At 36.3% G+C, this 26,541-nt stretch overlaps 1 protein-coding gene across 15 annotated transcripts; it reads left to right on the plus strand.

Annotated features, from left to right (window-relative positions):
- Positions 1-12,688: 12,688 nt before the first annotated feature.
- LOC148861233 (long chain acyl-CoA synthetase 1-like) lies at positions 12,689-26,050 on the plus strand. Of its 15 annotated transcripts, none has more exons than XM_088983488.1 (21): positions 13,079-13,151; positions 13,501-13,559; positions 14,095-14,315; positions 14,851-14,914; positions 15,038-15,127; positions 15,225-15,281; positions 15,522-15,570; positions 16,520-16,596; positions 16,689-16,728; positions 16,823-16,917; positions 17,974-18,141; positions 18,905-19,015; positions 19,174-19,261; positions 19,366-19,432; positions 19,786-19,861; positions 20,516-20,633; positions 24,009-24,254; positions 24,342-24,481; positions 24,597-24,779; positions 25,505-25,624; positions 25,716-26,050. In XM_088983488.1, exons 3-21 carry the CDS (start codon positions 14,116-14,118, stop codon positions 25,761-25,763), a joined length of 2,037 nt encoding a protein of 678 aa, XP_088839614.1. In that variant the 5' UTR covers positions 13,079-13,151; positions 13,501-13,559; positions 14,095-14,115; the 3' UTR covers positions 25,764-26,050. The 15 variants fall into 15 exon arrangements, with proteins under 15 accessions (XP_088839613.1, XP_088839621.1, XP_088839614.1 ...); XM_088983489.1 differs by lacking the exon at positions 13,079-13,151 and adding an exon at positions 13,154-13,371; XM_088983490.1 differs by lacking the exon at positions 13,079-13,151 and adding an exon at positions 13,196-13,325.
- The last annotated feature ends 491 nt before the right edge of the window (positions 26,051-26,541 follow it).

The following is a 26,541-nucleotide window of genomic DNA, read 5'->3' on the forward strand; positions in this document are numbered from 1 at the left end:
TGAAAGGACTTCAAATGGAATTTTAGCAAGGTAGGAGTTGGTCTGAACGCTTCTGGTGTTAAGTCTAGAAAGTAGGGGATGAATCTTGAGCTTGAATACAAGGACTTCAAGATTTCAAGTAGAATGGGGGGTTACAGAAGTTGGAAAACTGTCATCTTCCCTTTCAAGCTCAAGTTGGGCCTCTATTTATAGGGAAAGTGGAGGGAGATGTGTTTGAAACTCACCCAGCTATAGTGTTTGTGATTCAATAGAGTTTTTTCACTAAAATAGGCAAGGATTTTGAGAGAGAAGGGCTTGCAGTTGACCATTCCTATTTTGTGCAACAAACCTTCTCGATTTTGTGTGGTTTCTTTGTTAGACAATGTATGCCCTTAGCTTCAATCAGATTGATGTACTTGATAACATTTATTGTAAATGAATAAAAATGCATAATTGATTCATATGATTTGGTGTTTCTATGTAATACCCTTAAACTAGACAATTATGAGACTCGTGTTAGTTTAGAATCTTCACAGCCGTTGGATAGATCTGAGGAGATTTATCATGCCAAGGTTGACATTGATGTGTCGCCAAGTTGGTTGGGGTGGCTTGTCTCAGCTGCTAGGGTGAGACCTGAGGTACATACAGTGTGGGTTTTCCTGAAACCCTGAACCGGACCAAATTCTAGTATTACCCTAGACCTTGGAGATAGATGAGAAAAACTAGAATGTTATACCTAACCCCTAGACTCGATTATGGTACTGCACTAGGTGTCGAATTGGGTTGTCTTTGATATGCCAATCAGTGAGATCCTTAGAGGGGGTCAAAACCTCGGTATGTTGAGATAGTCCGAGAATTCACTTGAGTGGGTGATCATAGTGACATGATCAACCCTTTTGTCAATCAAAGTGAATGATTGGGGAATGCATTCTCTCTAATGGAAACCTAAACTGCTAGTAGTGGATCTCAAATGTGTCTTGCAAAATATATTTATATAGAGATAAACATATATATATATATATATATATATATATATATATATATATATATATATATATATATACTATGGTTTCAAATTGTTTGCAAAATGTTTTAATTCTTGGGATCCATGTGAATAGAGAGTGCAAAACTATACCTTGCAACCGAGGGAAATGTCCTCTCTTGTTGGCCAGTGTTTGATCATTAAGGCCTGAGAGGTTAAGTGTAAGACCATTTATGGCTAATCTCACATATGCCCATAGTCCTTGGGCATTCATAAGATGACTAGACCTAAGGACCATTTAGTGTAAATGTTGGGCCCATTAAGAGCCCATACTGATGAACTTAGGGGTTCATTGTATTCAATAGTGAATTTGGCCAGGCCTTGTAATAGAGGCTAGGCTGAACCATGTGGCTTATGTGGAGATCAATGATAGGGTCCCATGCCATACAAAGAGAGCCAAGCTAACCGGCATTAAAAGGAAGTGAGCTTGAAAGGTTAATGGGCCTAAATCCCAATTCGAACTAGGTTAATTAGATTATCTGAATAGGGGGCAAATCTGGGTACGGATCAATAGATAAGGATAAGAGGATAACTCTTATCCACTTAAAGAGTCCATATCCAAATAACGATTTGGATTAGGTAACTTCTAGTTGGATTAGGAGAAGTTGATCCTGATTTGCAGATAAGAGAAGAGATGAGCTTTATCACTTAAAGAGTTCAGGTCCAAATAAAGATTTGGATCAAGAAACTCCTAACCAGATTGGGAGATTAATTCTTTAAGGTCTATACAAAGGAGGAGGGCGAATTGGAAAAAGGATACACAGTTTGACTACTTTCTACTTCTAGTTCTCTCCCTCTTTGCTCTTGCAACCCTACCCTGTTTGATCTCCACCTTTAGGAGTGATCAAGATTTGATCTTGATATTGTTTCTTGGTGGAAGAAACAATTTTGAAATTGTGCTCACTACCCTATTTGATTCTTGTTAAAGAACCACTTGCTGATCTTGCCTCACCCTAAGCTGTGTCATTTTCAGTGGATGAAGGATTTGGTACTCTTTTTTGGCGTGAACACCTACATTGGGAGGAGATTTTTGCATGGATTCCGTATTAGGTATTCCTCTCTCTAATCTTGGTTTCAAATTTTGTCCAGTTTGTTTTAAGAACAAACCTTAAAAAATGCAGTTTTTTCTAAATCAGGGAATAGGATTTCCGGATGGGAGAAATAAATTTTTGAAATTTCGCCCAACCATCCATATGATGGATCTCCTACCCCTTCAGTGGTATTAGAGCCAAATTCAAGCTTGAACCAAATCTGAACCTACGCAAATGGACAGAAATTGTTCTACCTGATTTGAGCAAGTTTTCAGTTTTTCTGAGAAATTGGTTCTCAGTTATGGGCATGTAGATCTAAAAATGTTTTTTTTTATTCTTTAATATTATGAAAGGATTCTGTAATTGTTTCTTGAATTCTTGGGTTGTCGTGTGATGGAGATCGAATTCTTTAAAGGTGGCAACATTGGCACACACTACAGTTCTTTATTCTATTCTTTTGGTCTGTAAATAATTTTTTTAAACAAAATGTATAGGATTTGATGTGATGTAATTAATAGAAAATTAGGTTTTTCTTTTTTTTTTTTTTTACGTCTAAAGACTTGCTGAAGCGTGTGGAGGAAGAGAAGATTTTCTACAGTTTGAGAAATTGCAATCTTTGATTTGCAGATAATGATTTCACTATCTGCGATTAACCCTTTGTTTTGCAGGCATGAAATCACACATATAGCCCTTTGACATTTGTTCTTGCTGATTGTTGATTGTCATTTATTAGCCATGATTAATTTTAGATCATCTTCTTGAATTAGACACCAAACCCTAGACACATTTGGCCCAGATTGGACCAAATTGGTTGGACCAAATCTGTGGCTCAATAGGGACTACTCACAGCCCTAAAATTTTATAATGGGCCAAGGGTTTGATGGCCGATTGCATGATGCAATTTGGACCAACTTGTAAAACCTTGTATTGTTTAAATTTAAACTGCATCAGCCCTAATTCAGCTATATGGGTCAAACTGCTTTTTGCAATTCAACCGACATACCTAGATAATGTTATATGATAATGTTATGGGTTCTATTGGGTTGATACTAGTTTAACCTAACTATTTTAGGGTTTTATAGATGATTAAATTGATTGGATCAATTGTGGTTTTATTTCATGCATGTGATGTATGATGTGTGATGTGCTACGTACATGGGCCATAAGCACTTGGCCCATGTTAATTTGATAGTGGCTATTTTGCACATCATGGCTGAATGCACATTATTGCCATGATGTCCTTAAGATCATTGAATGATCTCCCTTCTTGATGGACCCCACATCATCTTCCTCTGCAAGAGGAACTGTGTGGAACCCTAGTCCACTTAGGGCCCATTTGAATCTGATTTTAAGAAAGTCAGTGGGAGCCACTTTGGTTTGACCTAAATAAAGAATTAGGGCGTAATTACTCGTCCCCTCTAATAAAATATAAGTGCATGTGATAAGGAGATTAATATGATTAACTCTCTAAAGGCCTTCCATCATTAGCATGAAAATGGGCTTATCACACCATCGAACTAGGGCGTAATTACTCGTCCCCTCTAATAAAATATAAGCGCATGTGATAAGGAGATTAATATGATTAACTCTCTAAAGGCCTTCCATCATTAGCATGAAAATGGGCTTATCACACCATAAAATTGAGCTATCTATTTGCTGGTGAGTCTATTGGATTGTTTCATAAGATGATAGGGGTGTCATAGACCGATGTCGAAGAGGCCTATCCTAAAATGGAAGACTCTCTCACAGTATCTTGGTGTTAACGAATATGTTGGGTAAGCACTTACTAAACATAAAGGTTTAACCTAAAATGGTAATGAACCTTGTCTGGTGGAGGCCAAAGGGAAAGCTCATAAGTTGTGTGGATATGATCCTTCACAGAAGGTGGTGGGGTTATGCAGTTGAAACAGTTGGCTCCATGCACTGTATGTGATTTCCCACATTTCCAGAGACGTACTTCGCAGTCTCTGTCACTTAGAAAGGAGGAAAATTTTAGAGATTGACAAATGGAAATGAAACATAGATTAAAAGTTATATCTATGTAGTAAACATGAATCAATTTAGGTTGTGGACTAATAATCTGCCTTGCCTTTTATCAAAAATGGAAAATGAACAATTTGCCAAATTGTTAAACGATAATAAGCTTAAGGGCCTAAACTATGCTGACTGGTTTCGTAACCTTATGCTGATATTAATGTTCGAGAAATTGGACAAGGTTGCAAAGAACCCTACTCTGGATCATTCGGGTGATAGAACTTTTGAGGCACATAGGAGAGAGTATCAAGAATGGGAAGAGAAGAATTATCTTGCCCAGTGCTACATTATAGCCTCCCTCGACAATCCAATACAGAGACAATTCGATCAGATCAAAGTGTCCAAGGATATCCTAGATAGTCTGAGGACGATGTATGAAAAACAAAATCATTATACTTGCCAAAATGTCTTAAAATTGTTTATGACCGCAAAAATGACTGAGGACCAGATGGTTCATGACCATTGTCTTAAGATGATGGGTTACATTAATGAACTGGAGGCACTCAGGTCAGGGATAGATCATGTCACCAAAGTAGATGACATCCTAAACTCTTTGCCTCATTCATTTAATCAGTTTATCATGAATTACAACATGAATAAGCTAAATGTTAACCTTTAAAAACTCAACAATATATTACAAAAGGCTGAAGAACTGATTAAGAAGGACAAACCGATAGCCATGCTTGTTGAAGGTGGCAATTCGGGTAAGAAGAAGAGGAGGGCAAAGAAAAAGCCCCAAAAAAAGGTTAGTAAGCCTACAAGGCAAAAGAAAGACAAGACATCCGATGCGTATCACTTTTGCAAGTAGAACGACCCCTGGAAGAGGAACTGTCATCACTATTTGGAGACTAGGAAACAAGGTAATTTCAATTTTTTTTATCAATGAGTCCAATTTGTTGGTCACTTTTGCTTCCTGGTGTATTGATTCCAGGGCTTCAATTCATGTGTGTAACACATTGCAGGGGTTCAAGACAAGTAGAAGACTGAGCGACGGAGAAGTAACGTTCTACTTGGGGACTTCTGCAACGGCAGTTACAACTATAGAAACTGTAGAACTATTTTTCAGAGAGTGAATTGTTGTACTGAAATATTGTCTTTATGTACCAATACTTAAAAGAAATTTGTTCTGTTTCAAAATTGTGCATGGATGGTTATTCTATTTTGTTTAGTAATGTAATTACTATTAAACGGAATAACAAATTCCTCACATATAGAGAACTTGAGAACGATATCTATGTTCTCCATCATTCTTTGAAAACAAACATAATCATAACTACGTCGGAAATGATTTCCAAAAAGAGAACTCATGATACAATTAATCCCACATGCCTGTGGCATTACCGACTTGACCACACTAATATAGATCGTATCACAATGTTGGTAAATGATGATCTTTTGAATTTTCTAACTGTAGCTGATCTTCCAACTTGTGAACTTTGCCTTTATGGTAAGATGACGAAGTGACCATTTACGAGAAAGCCTGAAAGATCTATAGGCACACTTGACCTTATACATACTGATGTATGTGGTCCCATGAATGTTAGGACACGCAACCAATACATTTATTTTATAACATTCACCGATGATTTTTCATGGTATGGTTACGTGTACCTAATGAGACATAAGTCTTAATCTTTTGAAAAGTTCAAAGAATTCAGATAAGAAGTCGAGAAACAGTTAGTGAGAGAAATTAAGGCCCTTCGATCAGATTGAAGCGATGAGTATCTCTCTGACAAATTCAGTGATTACTTAAAGGAAAATGGGATTGTATCACAATTAGCTCTTCCTGCTACACCACAATTAAACGGTGTGTCTGAGAGGAGAAATCAAACTCTATTAGATATGGTCCGATTACTTCTCGTCTACTCAGAGTTATCCACATCCTTTTGGGGTTTCACATTAGAGACTGCAATTTATGTGTTAAATCGGGTTCCAACCAAATCCGTTTCAAAAACTCCATATGAGCTATGGACTGGTAAGAAACCAAGTGTGAGACACTTAAAAATTTGGGGTTGTTTAGCACATGTTAAAATAACTAGTGCTGATAAATTGGGATCCAGGACAAGTCGTTGCCTATTTATAGGCTACCCCAAAGGCTCTGTAGGTTATTTGTTCTATGATCCAAAAGAGCAAAATGTGTTTTATAGTCGAAATGCCCACTTCATAGAAGAACATTACATCCTGGATAATCATCATCAGGAAGTTGTTCTTGATGAGGAGAGCCCAAGGGTAGTGGGAGATGTCCCACAAGTTTCAGAAAATAACCAACCTAAAAGATCTACTTGGATATCTAGGCCTCCAGTTCATTACGACTATGACCAAGAAAGTTATTTGGTAGAAGCCATGACCAGTGAGGAGGTTCCCATGACTTATATGGAAGCTATGTTGGACATAGATTCCATAAAGTGGGTAGATGCCACGATAGCTGAGATGGACTCAATAGAGACCAATGGAGTCTAGACTCTAGTAGATCTACCCCCTGGGGTAAAAACAATTGGTTGCAAATGGATCTATAAGAGGAAGAAGGACCCTGATGGTAAGTGGTTGATTTACCTGAAAGAAATGATCCAGTAGGCTTTAAGTGGGTTTTTACCATCACATATCATGTTAATGGCACCATTGAAAGGTATAGGGCTAGGCTGGTTGCAAAAAGGTTGTACACAGACATATGTGATTGATTATCTGGAGACCTTTGCTCCTGTTGCCTAGATGATTTCTGTGAGAGTTCTGCTATCTCTGACTGCACATTCAGACTTGCCACTTTATCAACTGGATGTAAAATGTGCATTTTTGAATGGAGAATTACATGAGGAGGTCTATATGTCTCTTCCTCTAGGGATGTATGAAACAGATATGAAAGGGAAGGCTTGCATGCTGAAAAAATTTATTTATGGACTTAAACAATCCCTAGGGCATGGTTTGAGAGGTTTAGGGTTGCCCTTGTTAACTTTGTCTATGTATAGACTCAGTCTGATCATACCCTCTTTGTGAAGGAGAAAGGATCCTTGGCAGTTTATCTGATTGTGTATGTTGATGAAATTATTGTGACTAGTAATAATGTATTAGGGATTAATGATCTCAAATATTTCCTTTATACAAAGTTTAAGATCAAAGATTTGGGGGGGATTGAGATACTTTCTTAGCATAGAAGTTGCTCGACCCAAGGATGAGATCCTTATGTCTCAAAGAAAATATGTACTTGACTTGCTCTCTGAAACAAAGAAAATGGGTGGTAGACCAGTTGCTACTCCTATTTATATGAGTCATAAATTCTCTATTTCAGATGAAATATTGTTGAAAGGTAAGGGGGTCTTCCAGAGGCTACTTGGAAAACTTCTCTATCTATGCATGACTTGGTGAGACATTACATATGTAGTCAATTGCATTAGTCAGTTCATGCATGCTCCCAGGGACACTCACATGGCAACAACAGATTAGATTCTATGTTATTTGAAGGGTTCCCTGGAAAGGGAATTCTATTTTCTAAGCATTGTCATATGAAACTTGAAGCTTACACAAATGCTGATTGAACCAGAAATATTGATGACAAAAGATCTAGTGCTGGACACTATAGCTTAGTGGCAGGTAATATTGTGTCTTGGAGAAGCAAGAAACAATCAGTTGTTGCCCGATCCTCAACTGAAGCTGAATACAAAGCCATGGCTCATGGAGTCTCTGAACTACTATGGCTTAGATCCTTGATGGAGGAACTAGGTATTAAGCATGATAAGCCATTGATGTTATATTGTGATAATCAGACTGTCATCAACATTGCTCACAATCCAGTGCAACATGACAGAATCAAGCATATTGAAGTTGATAGGCACTTCATTCGAGAAAGAGTGGCTTTTGGATAAGTGTGTATACTTTTCACCACCTCTGAAGGACAGATAACTGATTTCCTCACCAAGGGAATTCCTAGGGCTAAACTTTAGCATGATACTGGCAAGCTTGGCATGATTGACATATATGCTCAACTTGAGGGGGAGTGTAGAGAAGATGGACTGAATGGCCCATAGACTGTTTATCTTTTTTTTTAATCTTTTATGTTCTTTGTTGTAATGGGCCTTAATTTGGCTCTTATTATTTCTTATGTTATGTTTTTAATTTTTTGCCCAACCAGAGGCCTCTCTGTAAATTACTAAAGTTTAACTTAATGAAATGGGATTAGGGGTGTAAGAGAAGATTATGTTCCAAAGCTCTCTCGAACCCTAGTTGCCGCCACCTTCTTCTTCCTCTTCTCTCTTCTTGAACCTTGATTTCTACTACTTTCTATTGATTCTCTGCAACTTTTTAAATAGTCCTTTCATTTTAAAATGTTGTTTTCTTCTGTTTGGTGCCTTAAAGTGAAGGAAACAAAAATGGGTAAATAAGAATTTGGGGCTCTCTATCTCTCCCAACCCTATAGCTAGCCCTTCAAATTAGAAACCAAAGCCATAATCAAAGAGGTAAAGAGAACAGGAAAAGCAAATCCTATACCGAATAGGAAAATGAAACGCTAAAGTAGACACTAGAGAAAAAAATGACATAGGAGATTTCAAATAATAGATGTTGGATCAGTTACGTAGTGGCCAAAACCAAGAATGGATCGATCGAGGGTGACTAACATTGCCAATGGTTGATGATGATCAATACTCATTTACTTGTCAAAAGCCATCCCTACAAAGACGTTGTTGATTGTCGATCCTCCTATATAAAAAAAAAGTTAGTTTCTAATGGTAAAGAAGCTAAACCTTTGGAAAAATGTTTCAAATGGTAAATAAGCTAAACCTTAGGAAAAAAATGTTTGAAATGATAAAGAAACCAAACCTTTGCAGAATCCATGCTTGGCAAGAATGAGAAAAAGAGCTCGTGAGAGACCTTTAGAATGTGAGAAGACAAAGAACGTTCCAATAATAGAAAGAGATGAAAAAGAAGAAATAGAAAAAAGAGAAGAGAGAAAGACAGGAAAAAAGAAGAGAGGGTAAAGGAGGTTTTGAGGAAAGAGGATCATTCAGATGAGGGTTTTTCGAAGAAGGGTTTGTTTTCGCGCAAATGTATATTTTGGGTGCCAAACCCTTGCGACTATTATTTTTCTGCTAATATAAGGAGGGGTAAAGGATGCCAATTCGAAGGCGTTAGAAAACGCCTCTATAATAAACATTGAAATTATGTTGTGTTTGATACGTTATAGAGGCATTTTCTTTCGACCGCCTCTATGCAATAGCCTCTAAAAACATATATTTCAGTAGTGGAGGAGACTTGCCACTCGTAAAGGAAGAGAAATTTGTCGAGATTTCTCTCCAAGATATAAACAAATGATGAAAAACTAGAATCCTTAATTGATGGATATCCGTTGGACACCCATGACCCAACCCACCCAACCCATTTAAAATTTTGTTATTGGGTTGACATACCTGCTAAGAACCCAATATTAAAAGTTACGACCCAACCCGCTAATAAATGGGTGGGTTGGGTTAAAAATTGCCACCCTTGAATCAACGTAAAATAGAGATGGCAACCGGGTGAGTTTGGGAAGGGTTTTTTAAATTATAAATCCTATTCACCTCTTTAAACCTCCTAATTTGTACCTACCCCTAAACCCGTGGTGGGTTGGATTTTTAGAATCCAAACCCTCCCTATACATAAAAATGCAAAATCCTGCCCGGCCATACCCTCCCCACATTTAAGGGTAGGGTGGATTGAGTTTAGAACCTGTATCTAATTTCCAATTATTTCTTGTTATATACAAACAATAAATAAGTAGAATAACATGAATAAATATAAAAATTTCCAATTATTTGATTAAAACATGTAAAAAACACTATCAATTATCCTTTGTGTAAAATTCAAAATATTATTAAATTCAGCATCTAATACTTAAAGTTCATATGCTTTCCAATAATATACAGGTTAGGGAGGGTCAGGTCTGGTTTAGCCTAATAATATACCCTACTTGTACCTATATAGGTTGTAGAACCCCAAAACACATCCCAACTCCAAAATCCACCCTTCAAGCAAAAGAACTGGCCCCAATGGGTAGAGCAAAAATCGACATCCCTAACCCAAAACACTTCAAGTAGAAAAATATACCCCTTAAATTTTTTTTTATTGATAAACCCAAATGCTTTATATAGAAACAATATTGGTTTCTAAAGAGTTCGGCTATGATGCTAGAAAGACATGATATTAAGAAAACTTAAACCAATTAATTGACATTATAAAAGTAGTAACCAATCAGGTGAATTTTTCATCAAAATTCACGGGAGTTTGTGATTGGTCGAAGTCTTTCCGATATCATTTCTTTCCGACACCCTAGATTTTTCCCTAAAAAAACAACAATGGTACAAAATACAACTTTAAAAAGTTCACTTATCAAAACAATCTTTAAGGAGCAAATATAAATTCCTACTCATATATCATAAATTTATTTATTTATTTATTTTTAAATTTATATCATTTGAACCAACTAACTAAGTTGAAACTAACCCAAACCAGTACAATCCAAATTGGACGGATTTTACTAATAAACAATCGGTTTCAGATGACCAATCCTTCAAAACGATCAAGTCAGCTCAATTGGCCAAACCACATGGTAGATTCCTGTCTTATATATGATTGATGGCATGTTTCATGGTGAGAAGTATAAGTACAGATCATATTAGGAAAGTTTTAAGGTTAAATACACTGCAACCCAATACGGAATTCTGAATGATAATCCCTCATAATCTACAATAGCCACCGGCTATAAATCCATCTTGTCCATAAATTTGGTATCAATTCATCGTCACGATTCATCGTTATACAGTGGGACTAAAACATTCTGACCACGATTGATCCCAAAGTTTTATCGGGTGCAAAACAGCTGACACACCTCTCCCTGACAAGTTTGTTGAAACCTAAAGGCAATGGCCAACCGTTATAATAATTACAAAATCATCATAAATCCCAATCTCATTTATTTTAGACAGTTAGCAATTTAGCATGGATGATTACTCTCGGTAATGTAACGATGCAGACCTAAATTAGCCAGGTCTATAGCCATTTGTGTTCTTTGTCGCATTAAGTTGTGACAGTTATAATGGGCCTGGGAGTAGGTTAGTAGAAGGAAGAACATACTAGCATAGTCCCTGGAACCCGGATACTCTTTTCTTGGTCGAGAGAAACTGAATTCTCATTGGTTGCTCATAGAGCGCACCCCCAAATAGCACATCCCAATCGTGTATCGATAACATCTTCCATGACAAGAATTGTAAATATGATGAGATTTACTGTGGGGCGCTTTGTGGGTGCACTGTGGGATCCAATCCGAATCTTCATCATAAACTAAGTACGCTCCATTGATTAAAGGAAAGGAATTCTGGGAATCATCTACTGGGTTTGAAGGAAAGTAAAAAATTACCTGGTGGAAATCAAAAGAAGGACGATTGCCATGATTTTATTAATTCAGTAGATTCATTCGTGATGTGACTGTGAAAGGTATAGGGCTCTTCCATGACTCGATGAATTGTCTTTAGGGAGAATTGACTGATTAATTCAATTCAGATTAGAATTTTTTAGTCATGGCTACTAGTAGACTATGGGGGGCTCTCATTCAGAATTCTGAGATCACATCTCCTCCCCACAAGGGGCCGCCCCACAACGTCTTACAGCAGGGATGTGCTGCGGGACATTGTGGGGAGGAGATGTAATCTCCTTGTCTTTATTAGTCAGTCTACTAGGGGGTGTGGAGTAGTGAAACTTAAGCGCCTCAATTTTCACTTGTGAGGAAGTAGTACATGATTGTACTTCTAAAAATCAATATTCAAGACAAAGTGGAGAAGTATATTGCAGCCCACTGCAGAATTTTTAAATTACAGCCCCTTATAAATCACATCCTGCCCGTAAATTTGATATGAATCTATTGATTGATGTTATGATGAATGGTAAATTTGTAATTTATCAAAATGTCCTCAATAACTGAGAGAATACAAATGTAAAATTATAGAACTGGACGTTGCATGGACACATCGCTATATGGTCTCAATCCATGTTAGTTCAAATCTGAAAAAGAACTAGGATTTTATAGATTTGATGGACAAAGCAGTGGCCAAATTAGTTCGGGTTCCGTGTCAAATTTTAAAACATTCAAAGGGTAATAAACCAAATTCAGGTTTTTAAATGTTTGCAGGTGCACATGACACCACTTGCTCGGCATAATTCACAGAATGCTTATGACGACTTGAGAGTTGATTTCTAAAATGAGGCCCTTCTTTAATTGTGACCACCCGGAAGTAGAGGATATCTCTGTGTATATCTTCCCTTAATATCTGGTGGGTGAAAAATAATCAACAAGCACGTACAAATCAAGTGGTATTCGTCAATATTCACGGATATCCCTACTGTTCAACGTTGTGCCGGTATCATACCCTATATAACCGGCTAGCTCATGGCTGTTGTTTATTAAATATCGTACGGTATCAAACAAACGTACCACAAAAGTTTAAATTGAGCTGATGGTTTGGTAGTTGTAACATCCATTCCACCATTATAATTTTGTGGGACATTGGGTCCCTTCTTAAGAGGTGTGGACGGTAAGGTTCGTCCCAAGGCACTAAAGAGTGGTCCTTTGGCAGGACGGAGTAATGAAGTCGGGTCGACTTGAGCTGTGCCGAACTTCTGTTCTTTCTTTTTTTACAGCAATGGTGCCGACTTCACAAAAACGGTTACAAGACATTGGCGCCCAAATGAGGAGAGGAAACTTTGTTTCTACGCCACAAAAAAAAAAAAAAAATGATGTTCGATTTCTTCTGGCACAGCAAAATTTGTTTATTTATGCAAAAGAAGTGATCTTGATTTGTTTAGAGGAAGGACGAGATTGCTGCTGCTAGCCTGCTACTAAGTTTTAAGCTTACTATTTCTTCGCACGATGGAATAATACGGGGTGGTTATATGTCTGCTATCAAGTTTGAATGAAGAGAGATTAAAACGGGAATTCATTCACCTATTTCAACTACCATATTAACAATGCTGATGGCGCTGTTCCATAAATTCGAGTAACCAAGCAGATGACACTCACATGACTTGGGAGCTGTGTTTCTCTCTCTGTAAGTCCTTCCTTCCTTTTTTTCTGCTCTGCTTTTCGTTCTCTTGGTGTTGGGTTTTCTATTTTGTTTCTTGGATTGGCATTTCCTTTTCTTTTTGTTGATGGAGTTGGCCAAATGGTTTTGTTTGGATCATAGGAGCTTCACCTTCTGCCCTTCTGGGTTTTCTGGGGTTTGGTCTGTTTGCTTGTTTATGATAACTTTATTTATGACTGCTTTTAAGGTGATCATGTGTTTCTGCCATTGAACTCAATGCGAGCTGTGGTGTTTCCCCTTTTGAAATTTGAATGCAGTCGGTGTTTCCTTTGTTATATCTGTGTTCATTGGAATTTTCTTAATTCTCAAACTGCAGGTAATGCTTAAAGGTGCTAGATGTTAGATGTCAAATTAATTGCATCTCACGCATAAGCAGTTGAGTTTCGAGTTTCAAAGCCGCTTGCTTATTCCATTTGATCTCTGTATTTTATTATGGTTTCTTCATCTTTTCCTTTTTTTCAATACTTTCTTTATTTATATACAATCACTGTCTGTTTTTATGGTTGCTCATAGTATATGACTTGAGTTTCGAGTTGCTCAAGGTTGCTTTAAGTAGTTAACTTTTGACCTTTTCTTTTTAGCTTGTACACTCCTTAATGGTGCTAGATGCTAGATGTCAAATTAATTGCATCTCACGCATAAGCAGTTGAGTTTCGAGTTTCAAAGCCGCTTGCTTAGTCCATTTGATCTCTGTATTTTATTATGGTTTCTTCATCTTTTCCTTTTTTTCAATACTTTCTTTATTTATATACAATCACTGTCTGCTTTTATGGTTGCTCATAGTATATGACTTGAGTTTCGAGTTGCTCAAGGTTTCTTTAAGTTGTTAACTTTTGACCTTTTCTTTTTAGCTTGTACACTCCTTAATTTGTTATTTAAGAGTTTGGGCAATGGTGTTCTTGTTGTTCAGGGTCAGCAATCAAGGAGGAAAATGAAGGCCTTCTCTGATCAAGTAAACAAAGTAAAGCTTGGGGAGGATGGTGTACCATCATTTCTTGCCATTGAGGTAGAGAGTGGAAAGGAAGGGAAGGATGGTATGCCGTCAGTTGGTCCAGTGTATAGGAATCTACTGTCGAAGAATGGATTTCCACCAATGGATCCTGAGACTAGTACTGCGTGGGATATTTTCAGGTAATTTGAAAGAGGTACATTAATGGTGTATCTGGTACTCTGGCTCTATGCTTCCAAAGCTAAGGTTGCTTTTCTTGTTATGAGTTCCAAAAACAAATCAAAACCGTCTTGTTTGAAAACAAATTGGTTGTTAAAACAAAAACTCCGAAATCATGTTCTTGGTTTCGTATGTTTTTTTTTTTTTGGTTTCCAAAACTGAAACCAAAAGCATGTAATTGAATTTCTGGTTTAAAGAATATTTTCATCTGGTATTTGATTTCATGTTTCACAAATCATATAATACCTATATACTCCAAAATTTGGTTTTGTTTTAAAACCATTACTTTGATGGTTTCAAAAAACAATAATTTTTTTCTGCTTCTCAAAATAAAAACACAGTTCAAGAACATGTTCTAATTTTTAGTGATGTAGCAATTTTAGAAACAGATGAAAAGAAAAATATGATGTTGTAAAACAATCCCTGAGTGGCCAAACTTTTCCTTAAGTATTTCATCTCTTTAGTCTTTAGCAGCAACAATATTGTCTTATTGTGCAGGAACTCTGTAGAGAAATATCCTGGAAATAAGATGCTTGGAAGGCGTGAGGTAAAAAATGGGAAGGTAATTTCTTGCCGGAAGCTACAGATTTTTTTTTTTTTTTGGAAATATAGGTTATTTAACTCTGCACTGTTGTTTCCTTCTTTTGCATTCCTTAAATGTTCAACGAATTAATTTGGGCTTCAGCTAGGGCCTTATGTGTGGAAAACTTATAAAGAAGTCTATGAGGAGGTTTTGCAAATTGGTTCTGCATTGCGGGCATCTGGTGCTAAACCTGTAAGCACTTACATCAACTAGGGCACTTCTAATTGAAATCAATTTTCCATATCGTTGAAATCCATATAAAGAATTCAATGTTATTGTATTGTGAAAGGGTTCCTGCGTTGGAATATATGGTTCAAACTGTCCTCAATGGATTGTGGCAATGGAGGTCTGTTGTTTTTCTTCTTGTTTATTCATTAAGGCTGTGTTTGGTTGCAATGCAAATAAGTTTGCACTGATGCAAAATCATGACAGTACAAATGATTTAGATGTAAATTCTGACCTATTTTTGTTTTAAATAAATTTATACTAGTACAAATAAATTTGCACTGCAACCAAACACAGCTTACATTGCCTAAGTTTCTTCCTATCACGAGTTGTCTAATTAAGTAGTTTGCATCTTGTGCAGGCATGCAATGCTCACGGTTTAATTTGTGTTCCACTTTATGATAGCCTTGGTAATTCTTTCTTCATAATTTTCTGCTGTTAGAAGTTTTTGTTTGTACTCCCTGCAATTTTGCTTTATTTCTATTTCTACCTGCCTTTTCCTATTATCCCACATGAAAGCAATTTATCACTTTATTTGTAAGGGCTAATATATCGTACGTGGAGGCCATTACTTGGTACAATCGTAAAATATTGGGCCGACAAAAATGAAAATATAAGTTGAGTTTGTGAGTAGCCACCTAATGCAAAAATGCCAAAGGTTGGGTCCGTATCTTGTCCACCCCTCCCTAGACCCCAGAATATAATATAATATAATGATAGACTATCTCCTAAATCTACTTATAGGTACTCTATATTTCCTATACAAGGTTCACTTGTTTTTTTTTTATTTATTTATTTATCATCTTTTGCATTCTTTAGCCAATCCCAAATAGTTGGGATTAGGGCTGTCAACAGGTCAGGTTAGGTTGGGACCAGCTAGAATCTAATATGAAATATTGATGACCCAGAACCAAATCGGGCCCAATAGGGTCTGTAATTTTAGACCCAGAAATGAACCTATTGATTCTTGGTACAGTTGGGTTTGACCTGATAGACCCAATTATCATAAATAAATAAATAAATACATTTAATATATAATAAATATTATATATTATATATAATTTATTTAATATTATAATATATTTTTATATATGTATATAACTTGGGTCGGTTCTGAATCAGTTTAAGACTGGATGGAACCGGTTTCAAACCAATAATTATCGAGACACTATAACAAGACCCAGAACCAGCCCAACTGGTTCAGGTCTATCAGGTCCATCGGATCGGACCCGTCCCATTAACAGTCCTAGTTGGGATTAAGACCGAGTTGAGTTATCTTTTCCTTTGTTTCATTTTTATTCATTTTCAGGATATTTTAGGTAATTTATTTGAACTCTCTTTGATGTCTTTCGAATGCAGGGCCAGGGGCTGTCAGTTTCATTATAGATCACGCAGAGATAGATTTTGTTTTTGTCCAAGATAAGAAAGTGAAAGAAGTGAGGAACCTTCTTTATTTCCGCATAAATCTAGCTTTTTTATATTTACCACTCTCATCATACTAAGGGGTAAAGTTTACTTTTATTTACAGCTTCTGAGTCCTGATTGCAGAGCGGCTCAACGACTCAAATGTAAGCATACTTCTATTTGGAGAAAATATCTCGTGGCTTCAATTGGTAGAATGGGCTTGTCTTACATTTTCTTGATTTCTCCTTGTGGCTACAGCAATAATCTGCTTTACTTCCTTCCCAAGTGAAGTGAAAGATGATCTTGGCAACACTGGAATGAAACCGTACTCCTGGAATGAGTTCCTCGAGATGGTTAGTTTCTGCATAGTAATTTGATGGCTTAATAAACCAGAACATAGAAGTGCATTTCTTGTCAGTATATTGGTTAATGTTATAAAGCATGTTGAAAATGTGGAAAATAGTTCAAATGTGTTGTATTTTCTTTATTTAGAGGTATCTTGGTCTCCAACATGAGTAACAAATTGTGCTCTAATTCTACATAGCATCTCCTCTTGCCACACAAAAATTGAAGGGCCCAGGCATACAGTTTCTGAAAAATCATGTTCTCATTCTATATAAAAGGAGTTCAGATCCTTGCCCCACTACGGGGCACCCCATAGCATTTCCTCTTCCCATGATGATATCATCGAGTCTGATATTATCATCGGGAGATGTTTTCAATACACGGCAGGAATGTGCTGTGTAAGGTGCAGATGTGAATTCATATAAAAAAAGACAGCCCAATACATGAGATTCCCGCCAATGCGGAGTCTGAAGAGGGACAGATGTACACAACCTTATTCCTGATGATACATAGGCTGTTTCCAAGATTTGAACCTATATCATCCAGGTTGCAATGGAGCAAACTAATTAACCATACCAAGCTTGATCATCCAGGCTCATTCCATATCTGATGCATAATGTCCAAAAATTAAGTTATGTGTTTCTGAAAAAATATCTTGTACATTTGGGTGTGGTCGGGTGTTGGCCTGCTGGGAGGTAGTGTTTCTTTACAATTCTTCAGGGAGCAATTCATGGTATAATTTCTTGAAACTTTTGATTTATGTCGTTTGTTAATTTACATTAATTAGAATTTTGGTCTTTTATTGTACTGGATCATTCTTTTCCCATTTCTTAAGGTCATATTATTTCATACTGTTGTGTCTATATCTGTAACATTGAATAAAGCATTGGAGTAACCATATACATAACTTGACCTAACAATTTAATTCCATTGTACATTTTTTGACTGGCAATTGATATGGTGTACTTAATAACTTTGAACTCATATACATACATAGTAAATTTCTACGAGCCCCTTTAGTTCTTTGTCTGTTTAGTTGATGTCCTGTGTTTCTTGCTTATCAGGGAAAAGAAAATCCAGTTGAACTTTCACCGCCTCAGCCTTTCAGTGTATGTACAATAATGTACACAAGTGGAACCAGTGGTAACCCAAAAGGTGTTGTTTTGACGCATGAAACTATTGCAATCAATGTGAAAGGAGTTGATCTTTTTCTGGAACAATTTGAAGACAAGGTAAAAGGTTGAACATCTAAGAGAATTATTTGTCTACAATATTCTTTCCCCGCTTTATCCACTCTCTGTTGATGTGATCAATGGTCATTATTAATTTCGATGATGTTTTTTTTTTTTCAACAGAGAACTCAAATTTTTTTCCTGAACTTTGAGAGTATATGTAAGGTATTTGGTGATAATTCTAATATTGGTTTGTTGACATAATAGCAGTGGATTTGGGAAGAGAGGGTATGTGTCAGATTTGATGATCTTACCTTGGGGATCTTTTGTAACAAGAATTATCCTATTTAATGGTCCTAATTAATCATCCTTCCAAATTGTTGACCTTGTCTATTGACTTTCAGTCATATTTATTATTTATTTTTTTTTCTACTCTCAAAAAGTTTGTCATTGATTGATGGTTTGATGATAATACCTGGTCAAATTTAACTAAGATATCTTATGTGGTGGTTAAGATTGTTATGGTACCTTAGTTAATGGTCTGTTGAGGTATTATACTTATTTATGTAAAACTGAAATTGCACTTTATTAAATCTGGATGTGTTGAACATCATATTGTATTCATATTACAGACACATGCCAAGGCTTTGCAATGCCAAATATGCTTAAAATGTGATAAAAATTGGGTATCTCATCAGAGTCAGACAGTGTAATATGTTGATATTCCTGTTAAATAGGCTTCTGTAGGTTTACTTTTTTATTTCATATTTCTCCTTTTTTTTTAATTGTATTTCCCTGACATTTTCAAGTGGGTTACTGATAGATGACGGTGGATGATGTCTATCTTTCTTTTCTTCCTCTTGCTCATATTCTGGACCGCATGATCGAGGAATATTTTTTCCACAGAGGTGCTTCTATTGGCTACTATCATGGGGTATGTGATTTAATCATGAACGTTATTAGTTGAACTTGGAAATCCTCAAGTTTCTTTCTCATTCCTCAACTATGTCTTCCATATATATATATAGTTGAATACTATATATATTTTTTTTTCATAAAGAAAATGTTGTTGATCTTATCTATCATTTGAAGGATATTAAAGCGTTGAAGGAAGATATGATAGAATTGAAGCCCACTTTTTTTGCTGGTGTTCCTCGAGTTTTTGAAAGAGTGCGTGAAGGCAAGGAATTCATGTTGCACGTCTTTCAGCATATTCCATTTATTTTTTAATAGATTAATGGTTATTTAGACTCAAGATGATGTAACAAATGCATCTGGTTTCAGGAGCAATGAAGAAAATAGAAGAACTCAGTCCAATAAAGAGGAAAATCTTTGACATTCTTTACAAATAGTAAGTTGGTATACCCTTTCCATTTTTAGCAGGATTTTAGGGTCCGTTTACTTCATAGTTGGAAGCGGAATTGGAATGGTATATTTCCATAGTTTATTTGGTTCAGACAAGAATCAGAATGAAAATCGGAATGGGATTCAATTCTCAAGGGAGAGGGAGGGAATGGCCATTCTCTTAAATGGGAGAATGTCATTCTATTAGAAATGGGAATATGATACTGATTTCGTTCAACCAAACAGTTGGAATCGAAATGGCCTATACCAATTCTGATTCGAGAACCCTATTCCCGCGAACCGAATGGAGCCTTAGTACTTTTTGAATAATGACAGTTGCATTTCTTTATTGCAATACAGCAAACTTGGTTGGATGAGATTAGGGTACAAACAGAAATATGCATCTCCACTGGCAGACTTACTAGCATTCAGGAAGGTGCTGTCTATCATCCTGTTGTGCTTATCCTTCTATTTTCAGTAGTGAAATTATTGCGAGGAATCGTTGATTACAAATTATTCTTGTTTTCTATATTTTGGCTGCATTTGGAAACGATGCAAATAGAGTGTAAATCCCAGTTCAGTGTAAATTTACATTCTGGTTCACTTTAGCCTGTGTTTGGCAACATTACATTTATGAATTAACAAATGACAGACCAGTGCATATTTACATTAATAATAAGATGTACAAGTACATCAATAAAAAAAAGTAAATTTGCATTCAAGTGGGCTTTTGATAAAAAAAAAATGCATATGCTTTATTGGAATACATGTTTACATCCATTACAGCTAAAAATCTGTTTGGTAAGAATGTAAATTTGTCGGTACAAAACTAACCCAATTTTACAATTTATATAAACTGTTTTACACTATATATTTACGTTCACACTTATTTGCATCATTTCCAAACACAGCCTTTGAATAGCGCAAACCACAATGTTTGAGCTGTCTTGATGAAAGCAAGAAACTCTCTGTTAGCAATCACCTAACATTGTTAGGATCCAGGGCTGCAACAATTTACATTTCCAGAACACACGCCCACTTCAATAAAGTGGTTCACCAGTTATCTAATTTAGTTATCCTTTGATTGTAGGTTAAGGATGGACTAGGTGGTCGAGTTCGACTAATAATATCTGGTGGTGCCCCCTTGAGCTCTGAGGTGGAAGAGTTCTTGCGAGTTACTAGCTGTGCCTATTTTACCCAAGGCTATGGTATGTAATCAATTGTTATTGAGAAATTCTACGGTACAGAAAAAAATGTTCTTTGGTACAACTTACAAGTACCGAAAAATGCACCTTGAGCTATATATTGAAAATTTAGATTGTTTCAATAAGCAGAAATTTAGATTGTTTTTTAAATCATCTATATTAGAAATTTAAGTTAAGTTTTTTTATTTTATTTTGTTTTTATAGATTTTTATTTGATTTAAAAGGCTTACCATATTTTATCTAAAAGAATGGTCACACCATTTATTATTTCATTTGAGATTCATAACTTGTGCCTATATGCTAAATTTGATTTTGATTTTTTTATTTAATTTAGAAAATTAAATGAAGTTTAATTTGTAATTAACAATTTATGTTTTTTCTTCTTTTTAACTTATGTAGTAGGCATGGAAAAATCCTAAGTACAGGGCAACTATTATTTTGTTTGTGATTGAGTACTTGTATGGCAAGTTTGATTTGAGTATTTTAGGAAGGTGGAGATATTTTAAGAAGCAATAGATAATTGAGTATTTTGTGAGAGAGTATAGAATTATAGATAATGTTAAAAATTAAAAAAATGTAAGTTTAGACAAATAGTGTACAAGGATGGAGAGGAGATGCTAACATAGACAATTGCTTTTTATACATATAATACATATCCAATTAATTTGTAATTAAATAGTTGGCTTAATTTTTTATCATATTTTAATTAAATTAAATTAAATTATTAGATTTATTTGGTTAATAAATCTAAGGTAACTTCATGAAGTTAATTAACCCAATTATTTAACCATTTTACTAATTATTCAATCATTTTCTTTTTTGGAATAATCATTTTTAATTATTTAATCCTTTTTAGTAATTATTGGATCATTTTGTATTTCTTTTTATAAACTTAACAATGTATATGTTATATATTAATTATGTACATGAATTAATTAATTGAATAATTAGTTTTATGTACTATGTTATTTATTTAGTTCAATTAGATAATTTATCAATTGAATTAAATTATTAAGTTAAAGTAATTAACTTTAATCGAACTAAGGGCCAATTTAAAAATTCAATGACTTATATAGTGTACGGATTAAACATAAATGAGTCAACTTGTGTGGACCTATAAATTGTTAAGTTAAGTTAATAATTTTTCATTGAATTAAGGTTTATCAAAAAAAGCGGGTCAAGTTGAATTTAATGAACCGTATAGTTTACGGGTTAGACATAATAGGGTCAATTTATGTGGACCCTAGATTGTATGGATGCCTAAAAAAATACCTGTTTTTCCTATAAAAAACTGTTTAATTTGTCTTCAGTGATCTATATCAATTATTTTCAATTAACCGCAATTTTCAATAATTGCAATTGTGAGTAATTGCCATCTATTTTCAATTAACCGCAATTTTCAATAATTGCAGTTTTGAATAATTGTCAATTATTTTCACTTAACTGTCATGTTTAATAATTGCAATTTTCAATAATATTTTCTGAAAATTTCAACTAACATCAATTTACTATGAATTTTGAATAATTATTTTCAGTATTTTTCAATTATCACCGTTCTGCAATAATATTTATTTTTAAAATTATTCCGTATTTCCTATTCATAAGTGGACAAGGCGTGTGCACACAGGTCTCCATGTACTTGCCTGAACACAGTGGGAGATGATGGGACTTGGGGACGTGAGGTGGAGATAGAGATAGAGAGATTTTAAGGGGTGAGAAAGTGTGAAACAATTTGGCTGAGTTTGTGGTAGTTTTAATAGGTCCGACCATGTATGCTTCTTATTCGGTTGAGCATGTATCTATTAATTTAAATATTTTGAAAGGGTTGTTTAAATTCTATTTGAAAATATAGTTAACCACTTCTAAAATGTTGTTTTTCTGAAAAAATTGAAGCACCACGTGTCTAAAAGTGGGGAACTCTCGCCTGACGACGTTCCTTTAAAATATATATACTAGCGGAGGAGGCCCTGCTGCAGGGACTCGCTCATAAACTATCAGGCACGAGCTCGATTCGAATTAGAGACTTGAGTTCAAGCTCAAGCTTGGCTCAAGTCATAAGTTCGATAGTTTGAGTTCGACTACCTTTAATTGTAGGTCTCTCAAGCAACCGAGGTGCCAAGTTGAGGTTTTGAGCCGAGGTCTCCCTCAATTGCCGAGGTGCAAAACCGAGGTCTCCCTCAACTACTGAAGTGTCAAGCTGAGGTTTCCCTAGTAGGTGAGGTGTCGAGATAATGTCTCCCTTAGTTGACAAGGTGTTGAGCTGAGGTCTCCCTCAGTTGTTGAGGTGTTGAGCTGAGATCTCCCTCAGTGACCGAGGTGCCGAGCTGAGGTCTCCCTTGGTGGTCGAGGTGTTGTCTAGCTCGAGGTCGATTCGAATTAGAGACTTGAGCTTGAGCTTAGAAGTTTGAGCTCAGCTCAGCTCGAACTCGACTACCTTTGATTGCAAGTCCCCTAGCAGTTGAGATGCCGAGTTGAGGTCTCCCACGGTTGGAGAAAGAGTGGTATTTTTGTAATTTATAAGGTCTCCCATAGTTGAGGTCTCCCATAGTTAAGGTCTCCCATAGTTAATATATTTACTAGCGAAGGGGGCCCTGCATTGTAGGGGTTCACTCATAAACTATTAGGCTTGAGCTCGATTCAAATTAGAGACTTGAGCTCGAGCTCGAGCTCGGCTTGAGTCAAAAGCTCGGAAGTTCGAGCTCGGCTACCTTTGATAGCATGTCTCTCAAGCAACCAAGGTGCCAAGCCGAGGTTTCCCTCAATTGTCGAGGTGCCAAATCGAGGTCTCCCTTAGTTGTTGAAGTGTTGAGCTGAGGTTTCCCTAGCAGGCGAGGTGTCGAGTTAAGGTCTCCTTTAGTTGACAAGGTGCCGAGTTGAGGTCTCCCTCAATTGTCAAGGTGCTGAGCCGAGATCCCCCTTAGTGATTGAGGTGCCGAGCCGAGGTCTCCCTCAGTGGTCGAGGTGTCGTGTAGCTCGAGTTCGATTTGAATTAAAGACTTGAGCTTGAGCTTAGAAGTTCGAGTTCGGTGCGACTCGAACTCGACTACCTTTGATTGCAGGTCCCCTAGCAGTTGAGATGCCGAGCTAAGGTCTCCCTTAGTTGGAGAGAGGATGACATTTTTGTAATTTAAAAGAAAAGAAAGCAAGAGAGAGAGAGAGTTGGTAGGAGAGAGTGGCATTCTTGTAATTTCCATGAAAAAGACAAAAAATACTATTAAATTCCATTTCCTTCATCCTCAAGCCTTCTTAGGTACACATTTTGACTTTATATATATATATATATATATATATATATATTGATAGATAGATAGATATAATAGATATAATAGATATATTGAAATGGTTGGGAATCCCATCAGTATTTTGTGGCTTATACAGGACTGACAGAGACATGCGGGATGACAACACTAGGCTTCCCAGATGTAATGCCATTGTTTGGCAGTGTTGGTGTTCCGTTTGTATATTCTGACCTACGCCTTGAAGAAGTTCCAGATATGGGCTACAGTCCATTTGGCAATCCTCCACGTGGTGAGATATGTGCCAGAGGAAAGGGCATATTCTCAGGGTACCACAAAAATCCTGAACTGACCAGGGAATCCATTAGAGATGGGTGGTTTCATACAGGTCGAACATAGCTGTTCTCTTCTACACATTGATCAGAAGATTTATGGTATATCTCGAAAAAGTAACATTGTTTTTTTCTTCTCTCAGGGGATATAGGTGAGCTTCTGCCTAATGGGGGCCTAAAGATCATTGATAGAAAGAAGAATATTTTCAAACTCTCTCAAGGAGAGTATGTTGCAGTTGAGTATCTGGAGAAAATCTATAGTTTTGCTCCTATTGTTGCAGATGTAAGTGGTTTTCTTAATTTTCTAATTTTATTTCTCGAAAGAATTCCTCCTCTTCTGGTTACCTACATTGAGGTCCCTAAGATGGCTTCTTGTTCGGCTGTTCCTCTTCTTTAAGATATGGGTGTATGGAGACAGCTACAAGCCAATGCTGGTAGCAGTGGTCATACTGCATGAAGAGAACACCCGGAAGTGGGCAGAGTTAAATGGTCATAAGGGTTCCTCCTCTGAACTATGTTTGCTCGATCATCTGCGGAATTATGTCGTCCTTGAGCTAAAAACTGTAGCCGAGAAAAACCAGGTAAGTCTTGTTGTATTTTGAGTAAATGATTATTAATGGTATCTATGAAATTTAAAAAAGTGCATTTTATGTACTTGGAAGTGATCTGGATGCATATTCTTATCACTTGATAATGAATTTCCTTGTTATTGGATAGCTGTATTCAACATTAGCATCATATTGTTGTATGTTGCAGATTTATATGCTGTTCATGTTCCTCTTATAAACTTGAGGTTTAGTCTCTCAAGTTTTGTCTCCTGAAACATCAACAATCAGCTTGTCTCTTTCTCTCTCTTGTTTTGGCGGTGGGGAAGTGTAGGAGACTGATTAGTCTGTCAAAATGCATGTTGATTGCCTTAATAATTGGCGTTTCTCCTCTAGAATCTCATTGTTTCTGGATAGTTCATCTCCCATTTCCATTGCCATATACAGCTTATACTACGCACCCATTAGGAGATGACTTCATCACTGGCTTACCTTTGTTAAATAAAACTTAAATTGGAGTATCACACTGTGTGACTTGAGCTTTGATCCCGGTGGTTGTAATGATTCATTATGGTATTGATGTTGAGTTATGGGGCTGCTTCCGTATTTGTCACCCAGGACCAAAAAAAGAGAGAGATTGATATCAGGTCTAAGGAGCTGTACCTTCATGTCTACCTTCTTTTCTGTATACTTTATTGGAAGAGATTTTGCTTAATATTGTGAGACGGTTTAACTTGATTTATTCTTCCCTTCAAAACCAGCTGCGAGGTTTTGAGTATATCAGAGGAGTTATTTTGGATTCAGTGCCATTTGAAATGCAAACAGATTTGGTAACTCCTACGTTGAAGAAAAGAAGAGATCGACTGCTTAAACATTATCAGGTAAATATATCATTGTCTTCTTTTATTATAATTCTTATTCTAACTATTAATATTGCATTGTTTCAAATCTGGTCTCATGATATTTTTGCAGGTAGAAATCAATAATGTTTATCGAAGTTTGACAGCAGAGAAATGTTAGTCTTGTTTTTCTTCTTCTTCTAGATGTATCATCTGGTTGATAACTAGGAATGTGCAGCATAGTCATGGCAGTAGCTGCCGCCGAGCATAAAATGATAATATCCTTGTCCCAATAAATAATGTGGGGAACCCCACTTTGACTTGTTATAGTTGGCACTTGCAGAAGAAAATGCAATCAGAAAGAAATTTTATGTAAAACCGTGAATATTAAGCCCTGTTTGGTGCGTCTTTTGCATGTTCTGTTGTTGGATATTAACAAGTTCGGCAGATTGTGATTCGGTCTTTTCATTTTTTATTTGCGGTAGATGTAGCTATCGAAAGATTGCGTCTCAAAAAGACATGAAAATCCCATTTGGGGCTGATTTCGGGAAGCTCCAAATGGAGCTTTTCAGTATTTTTCGATTCCTCTTCATGCGGAAAGATATGTTTAAGCCAAACTGTCTTCAGGCTGTCAAGCATCTTTTAATTGCTAGAGCTACTAGAAGATCTTCGTAAAAAGGTTTACCAATCGGCCCTGAGCTCGTTTAGCAAGTCTTTTTTGAGAAGATCTTCTTGTAACTCTGACAGTCAAAAGACGCATTGAGCTTTTGACATAAGATCTGGGCAGCCCGAAGACTGTTTGGGAAGTGTACATATTTGTCGATCTGTTGGAAGACATTATTAGCTCCAAAGACCGTTTGGTAAGTGGTGGTTGTTGCACATTACTGATCTGGGCTACTTGGTGCATGTTTGACACTTGACCCATCATGGCTAGGTCATAGTGGCCCAAAACCATGGTG

The sequence above is a fragment of the Nelumbo lutea genome, chromosome 4 (genome assembly GCF_056320005.1).
Source record: "Nelumbo lutea isolate HS-2025 chromosome 4, American lotus-T2T, whole genome shotgun sequence".
In the NCBI taxonomy this organism is placed as follows: domain Eukaryota; kingdom Viridiplantae; phylum Streptophyta; class Magnoliopsida; order Proteales; family Nelumbonaceae; genus Nelumbo; species Nelumbo lutea.

Coding starts and splice junctions, on each gene's coding strand:
- LOC148861233 (XM_088983485.1), top strand. CDS start 13,252: ATGGAGTTGGCCAAATGGTTTTGTTTGGATCATAGGAGCTTCACCTTC. Junction 19,862..20,515: donor ACTTACTAGCATTCAGGAAG/GTGCTGTCTATC, acceptor CTTTGATTGTAG/GTTAAGGATGGACTAGGTGG. Junction 20,634..24,008: donor CTATTTTACCCAAGGCTATG/GTATGTAATCAA, acceptor TGGCTTATACAG/GACTGACAGAGACATGCGGG.